Source organism: Manihot esculenta, chromosome 6 (genome assembly GCF_001659605.2).
Source record: "Manihot esculenta cultivar AM560-2 chromosome 6, M.esculenta_v8, whole genome shotgun sequence".
NCBI lineage: Eukaryota > Viridiplantae > Streptophyta > Magnoliopsida > Malpighiales > Euphorbiaceae > Manihot > Manihot esculenta.
In genome coordinates, this window is record NC_035166.2 from 26,529,712 (window position 1) to 26,548,061 (window position 18,350).

General features: G+C 33.3%; 2 protein-coding genes across 2 annotated transcripts; one reads left to right on the forward strand and one right to left on the reverse strand.

Moving 5' to 3' along the window:
* The first annotated feature begins 2,741 nt into the window (after positions 1-2,741).
* LOC110618319 (hypersensitive-induced response protein 4) lies at positions 2,742-5,538 on the forward strand. The gene is made up of 5 exons (XM_021761476.2): positions 2,742-3,090; positions 3,356-3,476; positions 3,584-3,675; positions 4,317-4,413; positions 4,959-5,538. The coding sequence occupies exons 1-5, from the start codon at positions 2,773-2,775 to the stop codon at positions 5,327-5,329; spliced, it is 999 nt and encodes a 332-aa protein (XP_021617168.1). The 5' UTR covers positions 2,742-2,772; the 3' UTR covers positions 5,330-5,538.
* Positions 5,539-10,888: 5,350 nt separating this feature from the next.
* On the reverse strand, positions 10,889-13,783 carry LOC110616821. Its single transcript, XM_021759318.2, has one exon. The coding sequence runs from the start codon at positions 13,462-13,464 to the stop codon at positions 11,218-11,220; it is 2,247 nt and encodes a 748-aa protein (XP_021615010.1). The 5' UTR covers positions 13,465-13,783; the 3' UTR covers positions 10,889-11,217.
* Between the last annotated feature and the right edge of the window lie 4,567 nt (positions 13,784-18,350).

The following is an 18,350-nucleotide window of genomic DNA, read 5'->3' on the forward strand; positions in this document are numbered from 1 at the left end:
AAAATTAATAGATTACGGTCAAGCTAAGTATATATAGTTAGTTTTATAGTCCTACCTCAAATTATTTGAATGATGATGGGTTGTTTAAGGTTTTGGCTGTTTGAAAAATATTTTCTTAAGAGTACTATTAGAAATATTAAAAATAATTAAAAAAAAATTTTGACATAAGAGAATATTTAAATAACAAAATAATTTTTTCTAAATTTTTTGACTTATGTCTATAAGAATGATTCACGTATTTTAAATATGTAAGTTTTGACTAGTTCAAAAATATAATCTCATTTTTGTTCGGAAAAAAATCACATCGTCGGTTTACGGTAAATTAAAATTATATATAATAATTTATAAAAAACTTTAATATAATTATAATAATTTATAAAAAACTTTAATATAATTTGAATTAATCAATTTGATTCAAAAATTATTTAGATAAGTTTATTTCGAACTGTTTCAAATAATCTCCTAGTATAAATAGTACTAGTAATTTACACTTTCAAATTCAAATGGTAATGTGCATCCAGTACCTATAAATAGCAGCATCTAATCATGTTGCTCTCTTTTAGCTCATTCTATTATTCTTTCATCAGGCTTTCTCCATACTCGACCACCCAATGTTCTAACTTTTTTTATAAGCAAAATATATTAAAAATTTTAAAAAAAACTTAGCATGAGAAATACAGCTATATTTGATCATCAAATCTCCAAAAACACCAACCTATGATAACCATGAAAAAGCCTGGCACAAGGGATATATCAACAAAACAGATACAAGGAACAAAGGTTTCATAAGCAGACAATGCTAATCAAAACCAAACAACAAAATCCTCAATCCTATGAATTTCTTGTTTAACAAGAGCACCTATGGCCCAAATTGCTTCTCTTCGGGTATTTATGAATTGGATTGATGGAAGAACTTGGAGACTGTTAGATATGGAGTTAGCCGTGGGAAAAAGACGCCAGGGGCATAAGAACAACAATGTTCTATTTGTTTTGCGAATATGTGTCAACTTGGAGATCTATAGCTATGTGGAGATAGGAACAACATCAATTATTTATGGAGTTATTTGTAAAACTTGGATATGTTTGCTTGGTGGCGTCCTGAAGATATTGAATGGATCAAGCAAGATGTTAATTAATACTCCTTTTTACAAAACGGTCCTGTACTATAAGATCCCTTTCATGTCTAGGTCCATCACAACGACACTAAATATATTTGCCGACAACAACAGTAACAAAAACAAACGCGTTTGATGAGTGTTTCTCGAACGAAAGGGAAAAACAAACACGGCTTAACACACGGTATCATAAATAATACATAATAATGATGAATTCATAAGAATAACTTTCTATTTACAATTCAACTTGCTCTATCAGTGAGCTTAGGTCAATGATCATCATTTGTGCATTCTATGTCACATCCTGTGGCCACAAAGTTTATTTGGAAGCATAAATATATATGCAGGTGTTTTATTTTTTATCAGGCTCCATTAGGCCTGCTCTTTGTAGAATTGTCCATGGGATGGAATACGTGTAGATGAACCAAAGATGTATGAGCTTGAAAAGGAACCTGTTCAACTTTTTGTAATCAAACAGAAATAAATGATTCATTTTCCACATTCAGGACCCGCTAGAAATATGCAGGATTTATAATAAATTTTGCTGGTTACACCAATAAAGGATCTTGCTTTGCCTCCCAAAAGGCCTAACAAAGATCTAGATCCGCATCAAGCTGTTCCCCCCCCATACTCACAGATGACAAAACCAACCCCATCTATTAAATTTTCTGTCTTCTGGTCTTTTTGCATTACAAGGTGTCCCATCTGTCTAATAATTCTGCAAGCAAGCAAGATGATGCAAATTGTGGTTGTAATTAAGCTTGCTGTTTTCTCGTAAGGGTCTGGCCAACAAGATCGAACTTATTCTCGGGTAATCTATTAAACAAACATTTTTCTTTTGGTGCAAATTGGATTCCAAGAAAGTATAATAACCAGTAAGAAAATAATTAAAGAGAACGTGCATATGCATGGCAAGGAATCATGGGAGTCAGAAGACGATAACTTAAACTAGTTGTGGGTTTAAATATTCTGCATAAATGGTAATGTATCCTTGCAGGGGACATGTTGGGATGGGTCAACACTCGATTTTATCTTACATGCTACAACTGCATTGCTTCATTATTTTGCTGTTTACTGGAAAAGTTGAGAAGATTTCTTAGCGTGCACGTGTGTAGATATGTATTTATGCACTGGTTAGAGATTATGAATAAACATCCACTAAATTTCCTTAGTACAAGTGATTTTTTGAAGCTGTTTCTGGTCTTTTCTCGCACGTTTTGGATCTATTGCTTCGTGTACTGGTTGCGTACTTCATTTCACACATCTGTGCACATGGTGCAAATATGCTTCATCTTCTTGATAAAGATTTTCAATAATTCACTCCAAACTATATACATTGAACAATCAAGCCAGTTCGAAAAAGTCCAAAAATCTATATAGAAATATTTTAGCATAATAAACAAATAACAAAATAATTGTTGGTTTGAGATTTGTTGCAATTGGAGGAAGTTCTGGTATTATGATATGTATTTTTATCTAATTGGGCTGAATTTGTTCGATCAATTGAGCTCACCTTTTGAACATGACATTTGAAGTCCAACTGGACCTACTAAATGCGGAAGTCTATAATCGAGTAAGCCCACATTCACAATAAGGATAGAGTCATCACTTGCGTGGCAGCGTGCCCGTTGACCATGTGGAAAACGGACAAAGGGCCATGCATGGGGAAGAAGGCGGTCTTTTCCTGCAGCGCCTCGTCAGTCCCTTGAATTGGCTTCTAGTTGAATTTTTTTCTTTCGCTGGGAATCGGAGAAAGAGAGAGAATTTTCGATCAACCGAAATGGGTAACGCCTGGTGTTTATTGTGTGGATGCGTGGACCAGGCCAGCATAGGCATCGTCGAGAGGTGGGGCCGCTTCGAGAAATTGGCTGAGCCTGGACTCCATTTCTTTAACCCCTTGGCTGGTCAGTGTCTCGCCGGCATCCTCTCCACCAGAATTAACTCCCTCGATGTCCGCATCGAAACCAAGACCAAGGTTACTTTTGCCGTTCTCTTCCTCAATTGCTCTATTAAATTGTTAAATAGGATTTTAGGTTTTTTTAAGAAATTAATCAATGAAGAATTGTAGGGTTTTTCCCGTTCTACTCTTGAATTTGAGAGTCCTATCTTTCTATACCAAATAAGCGAAGAAATTAGAAATTGAGTTTAGATTGTAACAATGATAGGCAATGAGAATGGAAATGAGATGGAGAGTGTGTTTTCTACTCGGATGATTAAATGATTCAGAATATGTATCGCAGGACAATGTCTTTGTGCAATTGTTGTGCTCAATTCAGTATCGAGTGGTCAAGGAAAATGCTGATGATGCATTTTACGAGTTGGCAAACCCCAAGGAGCAGATTCAGGCTTATGTATTTGATGGTAATTCTTCATTGCGACAACAGTGTTTTTCTTTTTTTCTTTTTACCATTCTTAAATGCTGTTAGATTGTCACCTTTTCTAAATGATGTATTTATTGTCTTTTTAAGTGGTTCGAGCTCTTGTTCCAAGAATGACTTTGGATGAACTCTTTGAACAGAAAGGTGAAGTTGCTAAAGCTGTCTTGGAGGAGCTTGAAAAGGTAAATAGATCTGTTTGTTTAATGTCAGCCATCAATAACGAGAGTTGCATGTTTAATTTGATTATTACGGAGATTGGGCTCATTTTAATTCAGATATATTGTTGCTTTACTCATGTTACTTCTTTTACGCTGGAATTCATGAAACATCTTGGTAGCTACAAAATTCTGGCCAAATAAATTACAAAGGTTTAAACAGCATTACATTTGAATTTTAAATTATTGCAAAATATACTTACAAAAAAAAATGTTCCAAGAAAATAACTCCATGAGATGATTGCCAAATATGACAATTTGAAACTAAAATGCTTTGTTGTGACATAGATACTTTTGGTTCCTTTTTACAATATTTAGATATAAGCTTAGGGAAGTCCTTTCTTGTGTTTGTTTCTTTGAATGCTTTTGCAAAACTCCATAAGTTTATAGCCAGATATGCCAGTTTAAGCTGAAATACTTTGTTGTGACATTGATACTCTTGTTTCTTTTGCCAGTATATATAAGCTTAGGCCAGTCTTTTCTTGTATTTGTTTCTTTGAATGCTTTATCTTATGTGGTTGCTGATACATGCTTCCTATCATGTTAGATAGGGCTTTTCATAATGTCATGTGTTTCTTTCCATATGTATTGTTGAAATCATGTATCAGGTGATGGGAGCTTATGGATATAGCATAGAGCACATTCTGATGGTTGACATTATACCTGATGCCTCTGTGAGAAAGGCAATGAATGAGATTAATGCAGGTGATCCGCATTTTCTGGTCTCTTATTCTTTTTACTTCACCAACGCAAGTTTTTTCTCGTCTCTAATTTTCGAATATGGTTGATTGAAAATGATGACTGTGATTGATTTTTGGAAAGAGGAGATTCTTGAACATAGCATGTTATGTTATCACAGACACAGTTCTTATCCAAATGTGCAATGAAGATAGTAGATGACGCAAATTCTAGCTGTCTGTTATGTTTTATGACCATCACTGTTTCATGTGTGACGCCAAATAAATAGTTCAGAAGGACAGTAGAAATCATTTGTGGGCATTATTGCTGTGATTTCCTTGCTCAAAACTCTGTAATTGACTAATTGGAGGCATATGCTCTTGCTACCAATCTAATAAGCTTCAGCTTATGAAAATTCATGAATTAGGCATCAAAGAGAGTATGCTTTTACTGATGAGAAGTTCGTTGCTTGATTTTAGCATAGCATCTAAACATTTGAAGAACTTAGTTCAGTAAATTTGGTTATTGCTTAATTATCCACAAATGCACACTGAACTTATTCCCTATTGCAGCTCAAAGGCTTCAGCTTGCTAGTGTATACAAAGGAGAAGCAGAAAAGGTGCTTCAAGTAAAGAAGGCAGAAGCGGATGCTGAAGCCAAGTACCTTGGTGGGGTTGGTGTGGCGAGGCAGAGGCAGGCAATCACAGATGGCTTGAGAGAGAACATACTGAATTTTTCTCACAAGGTGGAGGGCACCTCTGCTAAGGAGGTGATGGATCTTATCATGATCACCCAATACTTTGACACAATCAAAGATCTTGGATCCTCATCTAAGAACACGACTGTCTTCATTCCCCATGGCCCTGGTCATGTTAGGGATGTTGGTGAACAAATACGCAATGGGTTAATGGAGGCAGCCAGTGCACAGGTGAACGTGGAATAACTTCTGAATATTAAAAATTTAATACATTTTTGTGGAACTTGATTACATAGCTTGAATAGGAAGATACTTCGCCAGAATACAGAACAATCAGGATCACAAAAGTGCTCAGGTGTGTAAATAAACGCATTGTGGTGAGAATGTCATTATGTTGGGGTATATTTGCTCTATTTTTCCATGTTTTATCAAGTTCACCTCACTTTTTATCTCAATCGTGTAATCCAATTCGTTCTTCTCTTTTTCTTTTGTCCTTGCCTTCAGTTAAACCGTCAAATTAAGCACCAGAAATTCTATTTAGAATTGTAGATGAGGAAAATCTTATCCATATCTTTTTTCCCTTTTACTGCCTGAAAAATCTGGTTTGATAATTCTTTGTTGGAGGATGCCATTAAGCCATAGAACTTTGGACAGTGAAGTATCAATGTGTAAAATTGTGAAATATGTGATCCAGAGTTGCTTTGAACTTGAGATTTTCTTGACAACCTTGTAACAACTTTCATTATAATAAACTCAATTTTGTAAAAGTATATATATATATTAATTATGAAATAAATTTGTGTGACAATAATGTCAATCTTATAACATTATTGATTTATCATGAATAAGTATGGTCTATAAATAATAACAAATATAATTGTGTTGAATAAGGTAAAATTTACCTCTATCGATGAGGTTTATCCTAAATTACTGGAATCCTCTTCATGATGGTAAAATTTTTAAATTTTAATCTCAATTAGGATTAAATAAATTTAAAAAAAAATGCTCCCTCACCCCCTTTCTTTTACCCGTTTTAAACAATAGATATTTTTCTTTTTGAAATAATAATTTATTTATTAAAATTTTAATGTCTATTTAAGTTATATTGAAAAAATAAAATTTATTAATTTTAAGAACAATTTAATAATGCGCCAATGTGAGTTGAAATGTATTAGAAAATAAATATAAAAATTAATGAATTTAATTATATTAGTTACATTTTTATCAACATATGAAAATAATTTTTTTTTTTACACGGAGGAAATATATCTTTGAAAACAAAATTAATGAATAGAAACAATCATTTGTAGATTTGCTTGTGGCCCATAATCCATTATTTGAGGTCTGAAGATATAACTGAAATGGGCCATTGTCATAAAAACAGGTCCTGCTGTTACAGCTTTGTGTAGCACAGATTCATCTGGACATTGGCTCTCCAATTACGCCTTTGGCCCATAACTACATATCATAATTTTGTTATTAAATCAAACCTGCCTTAGATTTTCAACCTTTTCCCCAAATGTTTTCTTTCCCCCTTTTCTCACAAAAAAGTAATTTTTTTCAAATTTTAATTTGAAAAAAAAAAAGTTTGAAAAGAACATTTGATTGACATGCATGAACACCAATAACCAATTAATCCATGACAATGAGTAAAGGGATTGCAATAATATGGTTGGTAATGTCTATTATTAACTCCAACATGGCAATTCATTAGGGATTCAGTGTCATTAATTTTTTTAATAATTCATAGGATAATTAGTGGTATTTTTTTATAATTATGCCTAATTTATTTATTTTTTTTAATTACATAAAAGCAATCATCATCACTGCATGAGGGTAAAATTTACCTTGATCACCAAAACCCCAGAAAAGTAAATAGTCATAAAATGAATTAACCCATTAATCCAACACAAAGTTAAAAATATTATACAGATGAATTTGATTGGAAGGAGCCAAAGAGAAAGAGAAGTATAATTTGCTTTACTAATTATAAAGAAAATAACAGTTTTTGAAGAGTAGAAAAGGTAAAGATAAGTAATGATGGAGCTAGAAGACCGTTAAGAGATTATAATTAGGTTTTGTAATGAGTATAAATCATGATTCTTAGAGGAGATAATTGAAATGTTGATGGACCTACTAATGTTCTGCTTTTTATTTTCTTTTTTTCTTGGTGGTGAGAGCTCTGTTTTAACATCAGAATTATGAAAGATCTACTTCTATGCATGTATGTATGTATGTATGTATGTATGGTGGGAGGAAATATTCATGCTTATACATCTAATTCATCAAAACTAATAATAAGATATTTTTATAATATATAACATATTATAATTAGAATTTTATATTAGTGGATTCAGTCAACTTTATTTTAAAATATAATTAATACTGCAATTCGTTTCAAGCATGATATATTTGGAGTTAGAAAGCTGATTGTGAAAAAAAAAAGAAAAAACATTGATTCTTGTATAGATTTGATAAAAATCCAACCAAGATATGATTTGAATATTTGGAGGAGGGAATGGAAACAAAGGCTGAATGAGATTGAAGTAAGCATCATTCAGAGGCAGAATTGAGCAGTATCAATGATTGCAAAAAGCAGGAATAAATACTTTGTAACTCATGGCTGCCCATCCACAGGGCACCATTATTACCAACCCCTCCCTCCTCTCTTATCTGCACTACCCCCCAGAGATTATCTACTCATTGGCCTTAACCCCACTTCCCCCACAATACATATAACTTCATATTTTCACCTTTAAAAAAAATGCTATTTTTTAAAGTACATAAAAAAAAGTTCAGTTTATTGTAATCTCCAAGTATATGATGATTATAATAATAGTGTGATGTATGACAAAGGAAAAAAGAGATAACTTTCTTGTTACCTCATAATAGCAAGTCACTGAAAATTACTCCATAAACAGTGACTAACAACAGAAGGACCACAAGTAATGAATAATGCCAATCCATTTCAACATCATCTCCCACAGATGGGCTTCAAATTCGAAAACAATCAACACTTGTATAAGTGGACAGCCAAAAAAATTTAAAAAGAAAAAAAAAGTTTAATCATGGGATAGCATTGAAAGTGTGAAGATTCTTGTAGAAAGAAAAGCCCTGTCCTGTATTAATCATGATACCTCATTCCCTTTAACAAGAACATGAGTGGAGCAAACAATTAAATCCATACCATACCCAGTAAGAAATTTTTCTTTTCTAGTTGGTAAGCAGTCAGTCTTTGCCGACAGCATCCTGTTTCTCTCCGCCAAAGACAAAACCAGAGGTGAAAAACTAATATTACTAATATATTAATTTTCTTACCCACTTTGCTTAAATGGAAAAAGGTCAGGAATTTCTTTTTTTTCATGCCATGAACATGAAGGGTAAATCTAAGCCCATGCATACGAGAGATATAATTTTAATTCTGTTGAGATTGCCATCTCAAGTTCTAACATGAAGTGAGATAGGCTTAAAAGCTAGTGCATTGTTTTGCCACTGCAAGAAAAAGTACGAAAACTAAACTAAAGTCTCCATAAGCCATTCTGACCTGCACTCTGTATTTTCCATCTCCCTCTGTCTCTCACTTGTACTATTCTCACTTAAGTTGATTTTGTGCATAACATGTCTCATGGGTTAGAAGATTTACTCGCCATGGACGGCAACCCTGCCTGTGCCTCTAGGAAGCCACAAGCTTCCATGTATTCTTGTCATGAGCCAAGTTGAGAGCCTATATAAATCCTCCAGCCAATATACATGTAGATTTAATTATATTGTAATCTTCTAGCTAGAAAAATTGACTAGATAGAAAGTAAACTAAAAAGCTGACTTATTAAGTGACGAAACATTGAAATTACAAGTAGCCACTTGCTGAGTTGTAGTCAACAATATATGCTGAAATGTATTTACCTATAAAATCAGCTCAAGTTTGTTGCAGTATCCCTTTCAGCCATCCTGTGCCTTCCCATGCCGACAAACCTCCTTGCTTCTCCTTTGCTCAAGACTTTTTTAGCAATCATGCTGGCCCTAGCTCATAGCCCTACAGAACTTCAAAATTTCATCCTTGATATCAAAAGTTTGAAGGTAAGAGTCACGAGAATCGGAAGTAATGGTTGAGAGGCAAGTTACTGAGGATATGAGATATAAGCTTATGAAAAAATAATATACAAATTGATCAACAGAGGAGCAGAGAGAGAGAGCAAAACGATGGGAAAGAAGGCCCAGTAGTCCTCACTTTTCTTTGACCGTGACAATTGAGAACCAAAGCACTGGATGGACTATTCTTCATGGTGGGGCTCAGCATTTTCATAAACAGACAATCCAGGTGATACGCCAGATTACATCAGTGAGTAGTGCTGTTCTCAGAACAAAGATTCATCCTTGGGTTCTTCCAAGGTTGACCCAGCAGGTCCTCCAAGGCCAATGCTGGCTCACCTTCCACCCAATCTAATTGTCTCAAACAAAGCCTATCCTGCTGCTCTTCCTAAGAACTTACAGAGTAAAACAAAATCAACTAAAATGACTTTGACCAGATTCGGAAGAAAACCGAGTTTTAGCTCAAAATTTTAACCTGAACTTTTTCATATCTAATTCTTAGGAATCTGAATCGGAAACGGAGATATGGAGAGCCACACAAGTTTATTCAAGCAATAGATATGGAGATGTGCTTGGTGATTCCTCCAAAATTAAGGACATTCAGACATGACTGAACTGCCAAAAAGTCAATATTGGCTGATATATAACATGATACAGCACCAATACTAAGTCACTGTGATCAGATATCAAGAATCTATATAACATAACGTTGATGGAATCACAGAATTGCCTCCTTATAAGAATTTTAAGATTGAGAAGCATACTAAAGCTATAAGCAGTTTATACAAAGCAGTCAAACCTATTTTCTTTGGATATCTCATTTACAATTTGCAAATCAGAACCCAAGATAATAGTGAAAAACTAATATCTTGAAAATTAAAATTTTAGTTTCTCAGGATATGTCCAAAGTAAAGAAATAACACTTCAGGTAGTAAAGCAGTTAATAGGTCATCAATGGTTGATTTGCTGAGGAATTTTAGTTGGAAGTTAGATTACAACTGATACTTAGAGCAGCAATATATACTCTGGTATGTGACCAAACTCCACAAATCGTTATCAAAGAAAGTGTACATCAGATAGACAGTTAAAATAGCATTATAAGGGTAAGTTCTGCATCAGCAGAAACCAGTTGAAGAAATTCTGTGATACCTGAATTAGTCAATAGCTTTAAAAGTAGGCTCACATATTTTACATCATTACTTTCCTCATTGCTTTTGCGCTTTTCCTCTTTCTTCCTCAATTTTCTAACAGAACTTTTTACGATAAACATAAAAAAAGACATTAGAGTAATCAATAACTGACTATTTAAAATCACTATGGAATGCATAATATCATCAGCTTCAAGCCTTCAGAGCATAATTGCCGTGTAGGATTCATATCACCGAAACTAACATATAGAAACTTATCTGATGATTAATAAATGCAGCTAACCTTCATTAAAAAAAAGGTGCTCTTTATCAAGGTGTTTGTGCTATGTTAAGCTTAAATTTGTTTGGATGACACCAATTCCAATGCCAGTTCTGTGTCGTGGTTACATAGTAGACGGTCTCCCAGTGGACAAGGCTTTTATACAAAAAATAAACTTTTAAAAATGAGAAAGAAAGGATAACAATTCATGTCTAGAGTCAGAATGAATCAGGAACCTTATTATAAAGGTCTATTTTGATAATTAAAAGAATACAGAAGCCTAATAAATGAAAACTTTACAAATTACACTATAGAAAAATCACATTCATGGACTATTTCTATGTTTATAAGCAGCAAAATAGGAAAACGTTTCAAACTTTCAAATATTTACACACACAAAAAAAGAAAGAAAAAAAAATCTCACTTCATTCATGGGAAGAGAAGCGATTCATTCAAATCATGCAGCTATGCAGTGTAGTGGTACATTGGTTGTTTCCCTCCCCATATAATTTTGTTCTAACCATACCTCTCACATCTTCAACTAGAAGTAAATTTTCAAAAAAAGAAAAATGATAGAGCAAAAGAATTTAATAAATCCTAAAGTTTTAAAATCCTAGACGAAGTTAAAAGGAAAAACGTTACATCGGTGGTGCATCAGAAAAGACCTCAAGCAAGTCATCCTCACAGCCTGCTAGACGGAGAAGCTCTCCATCCTTTTCTTCTTCATTCAAGAAATCCCTTCTTTCAAGCTTAGCATGAGCTGCAATAAATATCATCTTTTGAGCCCTTTCGAGGCCCACCCTTGAGTTCCTATGCGTACAAATCCATTTCATGGAAGACCAATTGCATTTGAATCCACAAGAGGTCGCATGGAGGAAGATAAGCCTGACTGCAACCTTGCCTAGTGTTTTATATTCACTCAGGCAAGTTTCCCACACTAACCTGCTGCCCTGCGGATGTGCAATTTTCATCTTTCCGGTGGAGGGGTCCCGCTGTTTAACCTGAACAGCCTGGGCATACAATGGATCTAGGCCTTCTGATCTCCATTTCATAAGCTCCATTAAGGCAACATGAGCTTCTTCCCTGGAAACCAGTCGGGTTATAAGCTTGTCCACATCCTTCTCCTGCTCGTGTGTCAAGCACTTGAATGGTGGAAGGTACTTTCCACTTGTGTCCCTCATCAAATAAAGGGGATCAAGTATAAATGCAGCAGACCATGCTGGGTGATAATTCTTTCTGAATCTCTTTTCTACTATCTTCTCTACGTGTCCATCGACAATGTTAAATCTGGCAGACCAATCCTTCACTTTTGCTTTCAAGTCCTCCCATAGAGGGAGGCACTGTCCTATCAACGGCCGCTCCACCTCAATCTCATGAACCATCCTTCTGATGAGCTTCGTTAGTGAATAAACTGCTTCTACTTCATTCCAGAACCCCTCGCTTTGAATCATCCCAGCAATTTCCCCAGCAACAGAGTCCTCCACGCTTATCACCTTATACGAATCATCCAAGACAACCATCTGAAGCACACGGACACAGCTCAGTATATCCTCCAGCATCACATAAACATTCGTAAAATCCTTTGTGCATTCACATTTACTGGAAGGAACGCGAAGCAAACCAGCACATTCAAGCTCCTGCATCCTATATTTTTGGAAGCTAATCCTAACTGGAGATTTATTATTTACAAAATTGGCAAGCTTCATGCAATTTTCAGTGACAGTCCTGAAAAGTTGAAGCTCCTTGAAGAAATCCTTGATCAAACTAAGTAACCCCTGAACCTGACATGAGAGATTCACCATCCATTGATATTGAATCTCCAAATTCCTTAATGCCTTGGCCTTGTACTTATCCGAAACTATCCCTACACATCTCTGTAAAGAACTCCCGCTTACGCTCGTCACTGCCTCCCACATAATCTCTTCTGCATACTTTGAGGACACCGATCCTCCAGTTAATACAGCTTTTTGAAACAAACTAGTCCCATTTGGAAGATTATTGCTAAACTTAACCAAATTCTCCTCTCCACTACAACAATGCTTGTTCTTCCAGCCACTACAAGCAACTTGAAAGAACATAGCATCTCTAATTCTAGCTTCGACCTCAGTTTTTGCCACGTGAAACCTGTTCTCTAGCCTAGCACCAGACAAGTCCCTCCTTGCCAAAGAAGGCAAGCCTACTTGATGAAGGAAAGCTCGAAACTTTGGGTGCTCGAGGCTTGAAAATGAGACGGACCCACAAGCCTCATAGAACCAGTCAGCTAATAATTCAAGAGCAGAATCAATCTGGTCCTTGCTTAATGAAGGACCAGGAGAAGCTTTAGGGCTCTTAAGCTTCTTAATACTGTCTTCCAGCATTGCCAGTGCACCCAAATCATCTTTTCCACCGGATAATACCAGATGCTGCTGCTGAGTTAACCCAGAATTAGAATAACCAAGCTCGTTACAAAAACGAGTTGACTCAACTATAGCTAGTGAATTTAAAGGTGTAGCCATGTGAGAGCTTCGCTTTCGATGATTATGGGAAGGAGGAGACGGCAAAGACGATATAGGCAAAGGCGATACTACCGAATTGGGTCGAAAAACAGAGTTAAAATTGGGGCAGGTGCCTCGTTTAAGATGCTCCGATGCGGTTCTCGACGGGTTTGAGGCTGAAAACAAAGCGTCACATAAGGAGCACTTGAGTTTGACACCTTTAGGGAGACCTGTGTCTGAGTTTCTGATAAGAATTGGCTCTAAATGAGCCCAGTACCATGCTCCTTTGCCCTTTATTGCCTTAGTCCGAATAGCAACCAAGCCTTCGTATCGCTTGTTCACGGCTTTGGCTGCCGTGTCGTCGGGTGTAGAAGAAGAAGGATCAGTGGGCGTTGAACTGGTGGAAGCCATTAGTGAAGTCAGAAGTCAGGCTGTTTTTCTGCGAAGTTCAGTTCATGCACCGTCAGCTGTTTGTAGAATCCATAAGCACACAGAGTGGTTAGCTGTTGATATCAAATGAGGGCGGTGATTTATCGGGAGAGACAAAGAGAGAACGAAGGGGGTGCGGAGGTTGGTCGGAATTCCATGGTGGAAAGGAGCGGGAAACAGTGGTAGTTAGCGGAGAGAGGGAGCTTTTTGCGGGATTATCTGATTGAAGTTGATGTTTGACGAGGAAAAATGCCTGAAGGGAAACATAACAGTGGCATATATATGTATGGTATTGGTAATGGATCATGGACTCTCGACTTATGGTGTTATATATATTTATATTAAAAATATATATGTATTCTTTATTTTTAAACTTTTAAAAAAGTTAACTCCCTGCAATTTTCAAAGTTAATATGTATAAACAATTTTTTATAAAATATTAATTATTTAATCTATAAGTTATATTTATTTTAATTTTTCAGTATATTTTTTATAAATATTGAAGTAAAAACTGTATGTGTGTATGAACATATGACTAACCCAGATAAGAGAAGTTGATTTCCTTTTTCTTTTACCGGTGGAACGCAGGGAAAGCTAACATCTTTTTCCATCAGAATTAATAAAATACACACTTTTAAGCAAGCATCATGATTCTCAAATATGACAAAAATGTTATGTTTTATATAGATTTTCATATTTCTAATTACTTGACAGGGATATTTATTTGTTTTTTAATTTTTTTTTATTTAATTATAAAAGAGAATGTTTTTTTTTTCTTTCAATGGCTAACTCTTATTACTCAGTTTACCATTATTATTCCAATTCATTGGATCACCATTGAAATTATAAAGAGAGAGAGAGAGAGAGGGCAAATTTGCAGCAAATCGCAAAGAGCTAGTAGCTAATGTTTGTTGATTTACGACTCTTCAGTATCCTGTTATTTTGAAGCTTCCTCTGGATGCTGATGTTTCTGAGATCGCAACGTGTGTTTTTTCTTTTTACAAAAAATTATAAAAGTGAAAATTTATTAAAAATTCATGTTACGTCATGATGTTATCATTTATATTAAAGACACTATTGTGTACAAGATAATAATAATAATAATAATTTCATGATTTTGTTTATATAAATTTTTAAATATTTTTTTAAAAAATAAAACTAGCGATTCTATTAATAAAATTCCATCAAATAAAAGTGATATTATTTTTATATCTGATAGATTCTCTAATTAAAATATGAGCAGTTAGAGTAGTATTACAACGAAACCACTTAACAAAAATCTAATAAAAATTTACAATTATTTAAAATTAAATCTCTATATAAAATAATTTGGTAAAAATACTCCTCAAATGCCTGTTTAAACCCCGCATAAGATAATTTGATAAATATACTCCTTATTCTTTCTCATCTTTCGAGCATAAATCATTAAAATTTTTCGAATAAAATCACGGAAAAAAGCTTTTACGAGATAAAGTTCGAATAAGATTCTAAAACTGACGTCACCGTTGCGATTCCGAAAGCCTATAATAACTAGTAAGCATCCATTAAACATTACATTCCAAAACATCCAAATCAATAAAATTTAAAGAAAAGCTAACCATAAAAATAAATTCATAACTCTTTCACATTAGCGAAATTCCTCATCCCCTAGTCCTTGTCTATTGACTAAGAAACAACCATCAAAATATAAAATATTACGAAAAAATTTCATATGAGAACTAAGATTTTTTGTTTTCATAAAAAATAAAATATCCGACTTATAACTAGAAATCAAATATTTCAATACAATAACAGTCCGAAGATTACCGCCATAAATCTGCTAAAAAAGTTTGCATATTCTGAAAATTGATTGAATTGTATGTGAGAAATATCTCCACTATACATAAATCATAAGCGACGATCAGAATATTTCTGAAACTCTTAATAGGGGCAACAACATATTATTCTTCATCGATAATCCATCGACGCAGATCATCTTTCATGGATTGGGAAAAAAAGAAGTTAAATTTAAGGAAAATGAAAAAGCGAGAGTATCGAGTCACAAAATGAGCACAGAGAAAAAAAGTGAAAGCCACAAATAAATTTTTTATTATTATATTAGCAGAAACCAAGATAAAATAATAATGACCTTTTTCTAGAAAAATAAATTTCAATTTCAAAATTTTCAACATTAAACGGGTCTTAGTAGCTTGACAATGGCATCACTCGCGTGGCTGCTTTTTCTATTATTAACAATTTCTATTGCTTGATAGGATACTATAACATATGCATATTATAAAATTTATCTATCCGTTGTATCATGTTCATTATATATATAAGAAAAAATTACACTGAATGAAATTTCTTTGCAACTGAGGTTGCTAGGAAATTTCTCCATCGCTAAGACATGCACTAACCCCAGTAGATTTTAGACCTGCTGAAAGTCTCCCGGTTGCAAACTTTTAAATTCAAATTATTGAGTTTTCATTGACATAATCATTTTCTTTTCCCATTATTAAAAACTCCAATAATCCTTTTCATGACATGATAGGATTTGGTGTTGTGTACAATCTTGGTGCTGTTTCTTCTAAAACAAGTGATGATTTTGAGTGCAAACCCAAATTATAAATTGAAACGAATTAAGGAAAGCTCCTCAATAAATTCTAATGAATTTAAATTTATTTCACAGTAATTTTGTGGAATTGGATAGCTAGAAATTAATCGCAAGGCGAAAGGAATCAGAAGAGAAGTCGCCATCTCTGAATATTATTCCAAAAAAGAACATATCGCCCAGTTGCAAAGGATTTCTTGGATCCTTCGTATATTGATGATTACAAGTTAATGATTTGGGGTTAAGCATAGTTTTATAATTATTCAAAATAGAAATATATAAAAACGCAAAAATCCAAGGAATTTTCACATGAAAACGTCAGGATTACACAAATATGGACGCCCAATCGAAAAGTCAAAAAGTATCCTTGTTTAGACATGAAGAGAAGAGGTGACATTTCAACCTAAAGCTAAAGCATTTAGTCATGTCTATTCTCTAAAACTCTCCTCCTCTTTTATTTTCATTTTATAATATTTCGTCAGGCCCTACTCAATTTGGTTAGCTCATTTTTTTAGACTAATGAAACTTCTCTCTTTCTTTTTCTTTTTTTTCGGTTACTTCATGTTATAGTAACAAAATACTTAATCTTGTAGCAATTGCAAAAGATTCTCTCCCTTTTTAATTATTATATCAATTAAAATATTTAATTCAATTTGTTTACCTTTTTAAAAAAATGCAAAATTTAGTTTTAGGCTTTCAATTTTAAGAAAAATATTTAGTAAAATTTATTAATAAATTTTTTTGCTTGATTTAATCATCTAAACAATCAAATTTAGTTATCATTTGAAGCTACAAATTAAGCAGGATTTTATCTAAAATTATGTACTAACTTCTATACCTAATCATATATTAAGGTTTTTCTGCACTTCAATTTAAAATTTGAAGTTGGTACAAAAAAATCATAACTAAAATTTAAAAATTGAAACTAAAGATTCTAAATTGTGGAATTTATTGAAAAGTAATTGATGTTTCCCTTAGTACTGATAAATTGATTGCTTGTTTCCAAAGGGTTAGAGATTACTGTGTCAGTTTTGTTTTTTTTTTTAATATTGTGGTTTTTAGTAATTAGTGGTGGTTGGAGGTTAATCACATTTTGAATATCCAATCAGAATTTATTATAATTTAAAAGAAAAATACAATAATTATAAGAAAAATTTGAATGGTAGTGATGTTTGCTTATTAATCTCATTAAATTTATTTAAAAATTGATTAGTTAGAGATATAGAGATGAATAATTAGAGGACCAAATATATATATGTACTATGAGAGGGAGATGGCCAATAGCTATAATCCCTTGATAATTTGGCAAAGGTTAAAGCTAGTTAATTGATGAGTAATTAGGTACAGGTACAATACAGTGAACCCTCCCAAAGATGATGATCATGATAATAATAACAAAAAAAATCAGCGGTTGTGATTTGTGTGTGTAAAAATGATGTGGGGCAAAGGGAGATTCATCATCATTATTAATAATTATTTGAGACAGACCGTATTCTTGCATGTGTTTCAATTAGGAGCCTTTTATATTATTTAATTTATAATACATATCTTTTGTTGGGTGGGTATGGTGGAATCCAACTTTACTTTTATTTTTTTTTATAAAATAATTTCGACTTTACAACTAATTCAAGTCTAATTTTTCCAAAGTCTCCTTGCAACCAAACCAAATCACATGAGAGATGGACAATTTGGAAGAGGATCTCATTTCAGAGAATTTCTAGGATTTTTCCTTTGCATTTCAAGGACTCACTCAGGTTTTTTAATATGTCTTTTTAAGGTTTTTACACACAAATGAGAAAAATAATAAATTTATTAATAATAAAAGTAGAGATAAAAAATTATATTATTATTTGATTAAAATACTCATATAAATATAATAAATTAAATTAACATTTTAAAAATATTTTACTTATTAAGAGATAAATATAAAAAAAAATTAAACATAGTAATTATAAAATATCACTTGTTTAAAAATAAAAATAAAAATCTTAAAATGGCAAATAAAAAAATTAAAGGGAGTAATGAGAAAATAAAGGTAAATTTTATAGTCAGGTCCGTTATGATTTTAAAAATCTTTGATCTCAATTAATTGTCAAGAGTATGATGTGTCTAAGTCCAGCCTTGTACCTTTTATTTATTACCACTAAAATACACATTTCATTTTATTGCAAGGGTTCATTAATTTTTTATACAACTGCAAGTTAAAGCAGTACTCATTTAAGGTGGGTTTTTAAGATAATAATTGATACTAGCTATAGTTTTAGAAGAATACTCTGAT

Bases quoted from the DNA above. Each gene is read 5' to 3' on its own strand.
- LOC110618319 (XM_021761476.2), top strand. From the start codon at position 2,773: ATGCATGGGGAAGAAGGCGGTCTTTTCCTGCAGCGCCTCGTCAGTCCC. The intron at 3,091-3,355 runs GTTACTTTTGCC...TATGTATCGCAG, and splicing joins GCATCGAAACCAAGACCAAG to GACAATGTCTTTGTGCAATT. The intron at 4,414-4,958 runs GTGATCCGCATT...TCCCTATTGCAG, and splicing joins AATGAATGAGATTAATGCAG to CTCAAAGGCTTCAGCTTGCT.
- LOC110616821 (XM_021759318.2), bottom strand. From the start codon at position 13,464: ATGGCTTCCACCAGTTCAACGCCCACTGATCCTTCTTCTTCTACACCC.